Source organism: Heterocephalus glaber, unplaced genomic scaffold (genome assembly GCF_053883595.1).
Source record: "Heterocephalus glaber isolate CG9 unplaced genomic scaffold, H.glaber_assembly_v1.0 deba00001463, whole genome shotgun sequence".
NCBI classification, from domain to species: Eukaryota; Metazoa; Chordata; class Mammalia; order Rodentia; family Bathyergidae; genus Heterocephalus; species Heterocephalus glaber.
The window spans coordinates 19,195,161-19,205,431 of NW_028258310.1; the positions used below are offsets into that span (position 1 = coordinate 19,195,161).

General features: G+C 39.2%; 1 protein-coding gene across 1 annotated transcript; it reads right to left on the reverse strand.

Annotated features, from left to right (window-relative positions):
- Positions 1-3,690: 3,690 nt before the first annotated feature.
- On the reverse strand, positions 3,691-8,991 carry LOC101696900 (protocadherin beta-17). Its single transcript, XM_087180639.1, has one exon. It carries the CDS (start codon positions 8,697-8,699, stop codon positions 6,297-6,299), a length of 2,403 nt encoding a protein of 800 aa, XP_087036765.1. The 5' UTR covers positions 8,700-8,991; the 3' UTR covers positions 3,691-6,296.
- Positions 8,992-10,271: the final 1,280 nt, after the last annotated feature.

A 10,271-nucleotide genomic window follows, 5' to 3' on the forward strand; every position in this document is an offset into this window, starting at 1 on the left:
AGTAAATGAATATTTTATAAAAACAAAGAATAAAATATTTTATTATAGTTTTATGTTTACTAAGTCAGATGATAAAGACTAAAATTAATTCATTAATTCAACACTTATTGACCTATATTAATTTCAATGTATATTTTTCTAAGCTCATCAGATAAAGAGTTCTCTCTGTTAAGATTACTACCTAGAGGGCCAGGGATTTAGCTCAGTGGTTTCGCTGCCTGCTGCGCAAGCACAAAGACCCGAGTTCAATCCCTGGTACCAAAAAAAAAAAAAAAAGAAAAAAAAGAAAAAGATTACTACCTAGAGCAGAAAGGAGAGCAGGAATTTGGATGAGCAGAATATCTAATGAAAGAAATACTAGATTCAATCAAGTAAAGTAAAATAGCCTAATTAATCTATAATTGAAAGGATGGAAAAGCTGAATCTTCAAATTAAAGAGAAATTATACAGAGCTTCTCGTTTCTGATAATGATGGTACAGATAATTCAGATAACCCTCTTGTGGAAAACAAAATATAATGGATAAAACTTTAAAAGAATTGAAAATCTAAAAATATAGTAGAAAACATAAAGAAATAAGGGCCCTTTGGTTTTGTTTTTGTTTTTAGTACCAGGGATCAAACTTGGGACCTTGCGCTTGCAAGACAGGTGCTGGAACCACTGAGCTACATCCTCAGCCCAATAAGGCCACTTTTGTTGGAAGCCTGTAATCAAGGGGTAAGCAGTGTACCAGAAAAACAAAATGTTTTATATTTAATGTCTTATGTTCTCAGGGCTTTTGAAAATATTCGTACTTGGTTCTGATATAAATCTATGTGGGATTAAAAAATAAAAATCAAGGCTAGGGGCAACCAAAGTTGCAGCATATTATAGGATGATCCTCCTCATAGTAAAGAATACTACAGGACCACATCATAATGTAAACACCAAGAAATCTAAACATACTCTCTTCCTCCAACTCCAGGAACTTAGAAATATTAAGTAAAGCAGAAAGAAAATATAAAGAAAAGGAAAAAAAAGAAGAGGAAACTGTAGGTACAGATTGTTCCTTGTTTGTACATGTATTTTGAATATGTATACATTGAGGGGAAGGAACTTAAGTCAGAAACTTGGTTCCCTATTGATACTGTTTCCAGTATCCTGACTGAAAAAAATGAAAGTCCTTTTTTTGGAGACAGAATCTCACAATGTAGTTTAGGTTGGTTTTTGAATTCGCTGCATGGCCCAGGCTGGCCTCAAACTTGTGATTTTCCTACATCAGCCTCCTGAATGCTAGGATTACAGGTGTGCACCACCATTTCCAGCTTGAAAATCCATTTTGAAGGATGAAGCATAGAATTTAGGGTTTTAGAACACCCAAAAATACATTTTTAAGAGCAATTACTGATGTATGTTAAGGAAACAAAGACAACATGAATGAGAAGAAGCAGAAACAAAACACAGCCGCAAGGGGCCTATACAAATTTCACATATTGGAAGTATCAGAGAGATTTAAAAAATAATTATATTTACAATAAATGAATTAATGAATGAATAAATGTCATACTTCAAAATATCTTCATGGATCAGATTAAAAGGACACACTGAGTTCCAGGAAAAAGTGATAGAAAATTACTGTAATCAAGACCTAAACTAATAAATATAATGGATTGCAAGGATAATGGATTGCAAGTTGCTCAAAGGTAAACAGAACAGGCTCTAGACTTGCCCTGAGAAATATTTAATACACAATGGAAATATTTATAAGTTTATGAAGGAAAGAAATTTTGACTCAATAATTTTATCATTAGCCAATATTGTTCATGTACAAAGATAACAATACAGCAAAGAGGAAAAATTCATGAAATATTGCATTAACACCCATGAGTTCTGAAAGAAACTAATGTTAAAATTGAGTCAATTTTAGATATGTGAAGAAGCTGTGATGGAAGGACTAATGTAAATTTGATGTCAACAAATATTTGAGGAAAAGGAAATTGAAGAATTTTATACCCAGCTCTACTATACTTCTCAGGGACACAAGGATTTAAGAAATGCATCACCCATAAATTCTTATTTAAAGGACTACACCTGAAAAAATGAAGCAAATGAAAATATGAAATAAGATAAATGAGTCAAGTATAGAAAAACTGGGATTATATGACTTAACAATGAGGACTCAATTTACTTCTGGTAGGAGCACACCAGTTTATTTCAATTGCTTCCTTAAAGCTCATTTATATAATAGAGAGAAAACATTTAAAATAAATGAACCAGGGGCATAGCCCAGAAGGATTTACTTTCCTTTCTCCTCCCTTGATCTCTCTTTCTGCTTCCTGCCCCCATCATGAGCTCCTTCTTCTCTGTCATACATTTCTGCCCTGCTGCCCTGCTGTGCAGCCAGCCTGAACCCTCTACAAACTATGAGCTGAAATAAGCCTTTCCTCCTTTAAGTTGTGTCAAGTAGTTTGTCTCAGCAAGGTAACTTAGTAAGGAATATCGAGAATTCCTTTGCCAGTGAGTGAAGCAAAGTATCTTTCCTTTTCTCACAATGGCAGAATATGGAAGGTGTAATATCTGTAGAGGTTAAATAGAAAAGGCTCTGGACTGAGGGACACCAACACAACTGAGACCTTAGTGAGAAGAAGGTAAAAATTCCCAAATACTGAAGAGCACTGCCTTCCCCAAACCAAGGAAACCTCAAAGTGCTAGGTGTCAGTTTTATATATTTTCTGTCCCACACTCCATACTTATTGAATTCCACTCTGAAGAATAATCCAAACCCAAAAGAAAAGACTTATAGATACTGACTTGTATTTCCACCCAAAAAGCGTTTCAATAAAGGATTTGAGTGGACAATTCTCCAAAGAAGATATACAAATATCTAATAAGGATATGACAAGATGCTCAACATTATTAGTCAGTTGGGAGCTGCAAATAAAACCACAATGAGACACTGCTTTATACCTTTAGGGTGGTAGCAATTAAAAACAAAATAACAGGATAGAACAAAATCAGGTTTTCATGTATTGTTGATAGGGATGTAAAATTGTAGTCATTTTGGAAAACTCTTTAACAATAACTACAAAGTTATGCAAGGCCAGTATTATGACTCAGCAATTCTAATCCTAGGTATATATTTGGAAGAAGTCAAAACAAGTCCTCACAAAATCTTGCATGTGAATATTCATAGCACTTGTCATACATAATAACTGAAAAGTACAAAGAAAGCCAAATGGCCATCAAATGATGGACAAAGATGGTACATTCATACAACAGAATATTATTCAGTTATAAAGAGGAATGAAATACTGATACATGCTAGAAAATGAATGAACTGTGAAGTCAACATGCTTAGTAAAATAAGACAGACACAAAGGCTACATATTGTATGATTCTCTTTGTATGTAATGTCCAGAACAGGCAAATCAAAAGAGATGGAAAATTGACTAGTAGTTCCCAGAGGCAGGAGTGGGCAAGGTATGAGTGTCTGCTAATGGGTACCAGATTTCTTTTCAGGGTGGTGAAAATGTTCTGGAATTAGATAGTGGTAATAATTCACAGCCTTTTAAATACACTAAAAAAACACTGGATTTTTTGAAAGGTGAATATTATATGTATTATCTCACCAAAAATTAAAAATTAAAAGGCTTCTATACAAAGAAAAATTTAGATAAGAAAGTACCTTTTGGAAGCAAAACTATATCATCAAAAATTTAAAATTCAGTCACAAGTATGTAAAATATGTAGTAAATATCAACTAGATAGGAAATAAGGACAAAAGATAGTAAGTAGAATAAATATAAGGAAAATTACAAAAAAAATTTTTTTTTTGGTGCCAGGGATCGAACTTGAGTCCTTGCGCTTGTGCAGCGGGCAGCGAAACCACTGAGCTAAATCCCTGGCCCCTGAAAAATCAAATATTAAACAACTTATTATTGAATGACCATTGGATCAAGATGAAATGAACCACTACTGTAAGTCATTAAATTGCCCAGTCTGGGGTTGAACTTGTGATCCTCTTTCCTCCTAATCTCAGAGTACTGAGATAACAGGAGTATGCAACCACATCTGGATAAATTAAATTTTTTTGATATAAATTGTCTAAATAATTATAGAAATTATCCTTTCAAATATATTTTAAATGTTAATAAGTTTATTTGTACATGCATATATATCACAAGAAGTGTAAGAACCATGAAGATGGAGGAGATTTAAGAATTTTTATTCATTTTTTTTTTGCAGTGCTTGAGATCAAACTTGGGGTTTCATGAATGCTAGACAAACAGTCTACTACTGGGCTATCCCCAGTCCTATTTGCTCATTTGCAACAGGGAGCTCAATGCATCATACCCAAATTTTTTTTTTGCTATGCTGGGGATTGAATAATACTGAGCTACATCCTCAGTCCCTAATAAGCACTACAGTGTTGTTTTTCAACCTTATAGGTTAAAAGGTTTTCAACCTAATTATTCAAGTTTAAGAAAGTTCTATAGTTTCACATTTTATTATATTCTTCCTGACAGTTGTAATTAAAAACAATTAGCTTATTGTCCATGCGTTTTATAAATTATTTCCATCTATTAATTTATTCTTGTATGCATTCATAGAAATGTTTTATTTTTCTTTTTATGCAGTACTGGGGACCGAATCCAGGGCCTCTCACAAGCAAAATTCACACTATACCACTGACCACCTACCTCCCTACTTGCTCATTCGGGAATATTTTAGAATGTACTTAATAAAGCTATTTCTGAGTTCTAGAATAATTATGCTATTTTTCTTGTGTTTGAATCATGTGACTTTATTATTCTTTAAAAAGATTTACTATTTAATGACAATTACTATGAAAACGTAATCACAAGTCTACTAACTTTTTTCATTCAGGTAATAGATATTGAATCCTTCATAATAATAGATCACCTGATAAATGATATTAATTTTTTGAGACGGTTTTTCCATGTAGTTCAGGCTGACCTTGAACTCACTATGTAGCTCAGGCTTGCCTTAACCTCATGGCAATCCTCCTTCCTCAGTCTCCCAAGTGCTGGGATTATAGGCATGGGCCACCATGCTTAGCTAAATGGTATCAATTTTGAAAACAAATAATCAATTTAGAAAACATCATCAGGTGAAATACTGGTTTATTTGAGGAAAGACAATCCTGTTTTTCAAACAACCCAACAAAACCCCAACAATGTATAAGATCACTATTTTTTTTGCATGAAAGAATTATTTTTAAAATTGAAAAGCCATTATTTACAATAGAGTCATGCTGATAATCAGAAAGTTTTGGGGAAATTCTCTTAATCATAACAAGATATCAATGAAGAAGCTCAAATATCCAGAACTTCAAAATATCTGTGATTTTTCAAAATTTGACACCCCCCCCAAAAAAACTGACTGCCTTGAGAAACAAGGTACTGAATTTCTGCCATTGTGTGCATATGTTATGTAAGGTGCCTAACAAAATGGAAAACAGTTCAATAGGTTCAAATTGTTATAAATATGACTAATTACACTCATTACATTAAATATGTAAGCTCTTTATGTGAATGAAAGGACTGGGAATTTATAGATAATGAATGTCACAATTTATCACATCGTCAAAATTACATTACTGATTTAACTCAAAATGATACCTTAAGTTGTCATTTTTGTTGGTGTTTCTATCACTCCCTTCACCCAAGTTTGAGAGTATTTGTTCAAAAACTTGGAAGTCCCGAGTCATAGAGCTTTCTTCCAGGTAAAATTCATACTGATAATTCTGAGAAAAGATTCCGACACTGACATCCATCAGGTGGCTCAAAAAGTGGTCCTCAGGCACCAAGCAGCAACAATTAAAATGAAAATGCCATAAAACATTTTAAATTTATTTTCAATTTTCAATTATTTTCCAATATAGCATCAAATACTCAGAGTCTGAAGAAACAAAATGGGTGGAATTAGGTAGAACACTAAAATAATATTTGATTTATTAAGATCACTCATAACAAATACCAATGATATCAAAACTCTCAGGAAAACCAACAACATGGATGGGATGGCAATGTGTAAACAGAAGAGAAGTAGAATTGAGCTGCGAGTACAGTTCACTGATATACTACAAGGCCCCTGGACCCTGGTTTCTACACCGGGCGCCCCCCCCCCCCAAAAGAAAGAATTTTCCTAAATTGTATAAAGTTCAATGGACAAATCCGTTACAAAAGGAAAATCAAAATTATACCTGAAGCTGAAATTTTTCTCCACAAAATTCAAATGCTGTATCTTGGTAACATAGAGATAAATGGCAGAAAACACTGCATCGTCATCAGATCGCTATTGGAACCCAAAACTATTACGGACAATAGCATTTGTTTCCGTTTCTTCCCCAAAAGCCTGGGGCGGGAGGTTGGGGAATAATGGCTTGAGGAATTTGAACTCATTTGTCCCAGGGCCTCCAGTGAGACACACCTCATAGCGGTAGCTGTGGGACAGGGTCCCCGTGCCACTGTCGCCCCCCAGGGGGCCCGGGAAGGGGCCCTCGGGCGCCGAGCCCCGACCCAGCGCGGCCGGCCCGCTCCTCCTGAACAGCCGCAGCGCCACGAAGAGCAGCACCGAGAAGAGGAAGAGCGAGGACACCGAGGCCAGCGCGATGACCAGGTGGACGGTGAGCGGGTCGGCCGGCACGCGCTCGGGCGCCGCCCCCGGCAGCGGCAGGTAGGGCTGCGAGAAGCCGTCCACCAGCAGCACGTGCAGCGTGACGCTGGCCGACAGCGGCGGCTCGCCATTGTCCCTGACCAGCAGCAGCAGCCTGTGCCTGGGCGCGTCGCGCTCGCCCAGCGGCCTGGCGGTGCGCACCTCGCCGTTGTGCGCCCACACGCTGAACAGCCCGGGCTCGGTGGCCTTGAGCAGCTGGTAGGACAGCCAGGCGTTCTGGCCGGCGTCTGCGTCCACCGCCACCACCTTGGTGAGCAGGTAGCCGGCGTCGGCGGCGCGGGGCAGCAGCTCGGTGCAGGGCGCGGACGCGTTGTGCGGCGGGTAGAGCACGAAGGGCGCGTTGTCGTTGGCGTCCAGCACGCGCACGCGCACGAGCGCCTCGCTGCTGAGCGCGGGCGAGCCTCGGTCGGCGGCGCCCACGCGGAACTCGAAGGCGCGCAGGGTCTCGTAGTCCAGCGCGCGCAGCGCGAACAGCTGCCCGGTGTCGGCGTTGATGGACACGAGCGAGGCGAGGCCCGGGTGTGGGTCGCGGGGCGGCGGCGGTGGCAGCAGCAGGGAGTAGGTGACCTGGGCGTTGGTGCCCGAGTCTCTGTCTGTGGCGCTGATGGTGCCGATGTGCAGGGCGGGGCTGTTGTTCTCGGGGACCCACAGGGTGTAGGAGGTTTGGGTGAAGGTCGGGGCGTTGTCGTTGACGTCGGAGACCTGCACGGTTATGTTGTGCTGGGTTTTGAGCCTGGGTGTCCCCAAGTCGGTGACCGTGATGGTGATGCTGTACTCTGCTCTGCTCTCTCTGTCCAGTGCACCCTCTGTGACCAAGGTATAGAAATTTTCCACAGTAGGTTTCAGGAAGAAAGGAAGATGATCTTGGATAGAACATATCATTTTTCCATTGTCTCCAGAGTCTGGATCTGAAATTCCAAAAATAGCGACTACAGTTTCTGGGGAGTTTTCTGGAATATCGCTGATGAGTAAAGACAGGGTCAGTTCCGGGGCGTTGTCGTTTACATCCACCACTTCTAGGGCTACTGTGCATTTTCCAGAAAGACCTCCGCCATCTGATGCCTCAACTTCCATATGGTAATATTCTATTTCCTCAAAATCCAACAGTTTTTTTAACCTAATCTCTCCTGTGGTTGTGTGTATTTCAAAGGTTTGCATGACTTGACTTGAGGGTTGGAAAAATGAGTAGGAGAGCTCACCGTGGGTCCCAGTATCTAAATCACTAGCAGAGACGGTGATGACATGGGAACCTACTGGGCTGTTTTCTGGGACCTGCACCTTGTAGAGCCCCTGACCAAATTCAGGGTCGTTGTCATTGATGTCCAGGACCAGGATGAGAACTTGGGAGGTCCCAGTGCTGGGCGGTGAACCGCCATCTAGCGCAGTGAGGGTTAACCGGATCTCAGGCTGCTCCTCACGGTCCAGCGCTCTGTCTAGCACCAGCTCCGGGAATTTCCTGCCATCGTTATGATCCTGGGTAACAAGGTGGAAATGGGAGTTGGTGCTAATTATATAGCTCTGAACTGTGTTGTTACCTACGTCCAAATCTTGAGCCATTTTCAAAGGAAAGCGAGTCCCTGGGCGGCTGCTTTCTGAGATTTTAAGGAGGATTTCATTTTCCAAGAATTCCGGGGCATAATCATTTATATCTTGAAGCTGTAATTCACCTTGAATAAACTGCACTGGGTTTTTCAGTAACACCTGGAAAGGCAGTAGGCATGGGTCTGTGTCCCCGCACAACTTCTCCCGGTCCAGCTTTTCTTTTAGAAGCAAATTCCCACTCTTCTGTTCGAGCTGCAAGAACTGTTTGTTTCCTTTGGAAAGAACCTGGGCGCCCCGCACAGCTAGCTCCCCTAGATCCAGCCCCAGATCTTTCTCTAGGTTGGCTACAAAAGAGCCGCTGTCTTTCTCTTCTAGAACAGAATATTTAATGGTCGTACTCCCCACCTCCCACAATAGTAATAGGAAAATAATGGCGGTCACTTGCCTTTTCTGTGGCGCTTTGGGGAGCAGCATCTCCATTGTTCCTCCTGGTCCAAAAGATGCAGTATTTAACACCACAATTGCTTTATAGCCAACTCAGCTATCTTGGTTTAATAGTCTTGAGTTAGTTCTTTTTTACACGGGGATAGCTGCTTTTCTGAAATGTTCTGTCCCCGGTAATGTTTCCGTTTTAAATTGCTGGAAAATGTTCGGCTTTTAAGGAGTCACTAATGTTGCAGTTTTTCACTCTCTTAGCCTGCAGCGCCACCAAGCGTTCTGATTTACAACTTCAGATAATTTTCGCTACAAAGTACATTGAAGTACTAAAATGCGTTGTCTGTCTTTGACAGACATTTTTCATTCTTATTCAGATAGCTAAGATTAGTTATGGGAAGAAAAGTAACATCTAAGTTTATATTTACTGTCCTTATAAAGATATATGTTCAACAAACAAAATTCTGATTAAAAAATTCATTTTATTTTTGTGGTACTGTACTAGAGTCTTCACATTGAGCTACATTCCTAGTTCCTTTTCCTTTTTAATTTTTTCCCCTTCCTTTACAATTTTTTTTAAAAATTGAGACAGGGTCTTTCTAAGTTGGTAAGTTCCCCAGACGAGACTTGAAATTGTGATATTCTTGCCTCAGCCCCCCAGGGAGCTGGGATTACAGGTTCATGCCACTTTGCCCCTGGCAGATTAATTTACTCATTTAACAAATACTGATCTATGCAAGCATTCTTCTAGCTTCTGAGATAATACAGTAAATGAAGCAAAAAAAATCTTCCTGTTGGGGAAATCATACATCTATATATCAGTTCACTTAAATTATGAATTAAATTTGACTTCTCTTCCCAAATTGCATTGTAACCATAACTCATAAGAAGAGAAAATGTGATTTCTTGTCACTTTCTAGGTTATATAGTCTTTGGAAACTTTTTCTTTCATAAATTCACTGTGTTCCGTGCCCAATGAAGTTAAGAGGAAACAGCCATTTATTTTATTAAAAATCAGTATAAGCTCAGAATTCAGGGAATGCCTTTTCTATGAACACAAAGATGACCGTAAAGAAAATAAAGTAACAAAATATGTACTTACTGGGGAAGGATTTTGACCTATGTGCATTGGTCAGGGTCCATCATTTTGTTAGTCCTCTGGACTATGGAGATGGGGTAACTGAAAACCACCAAAGCTCCAACTAAAGCCATGTGGTTTGAATGAGAAAATCAATAGACAAACCATCCCAAACAATACAGAGGGAAGTATCTGGGAATAACAAACAGTAAATGTTCTCAACATTCCTTAAAGCAATTGGTAAGCAGCCATGAAAATTAGACTTTTTTGAATGCCAAACACACTAAAATCTAGTGCATTTAATGATAAAATAAAATATTCATCTATTGGCACTTTCATATACAATGCCTTGGATAGAAACTTGAAAAGAGAATTTGGTAAAATACCACAAGTATAATCTAAACAAATAAGACTAAATCTGGGATAAACTGTGAAAATAAATGGCTTTGTAGTTATTAAGGCAAGTGATGCTTACCCAGCAGTAGAAAGGGAAAATGTGACTTACCTAAGCTGATACTAATACCTTACTTAGGTCTTGG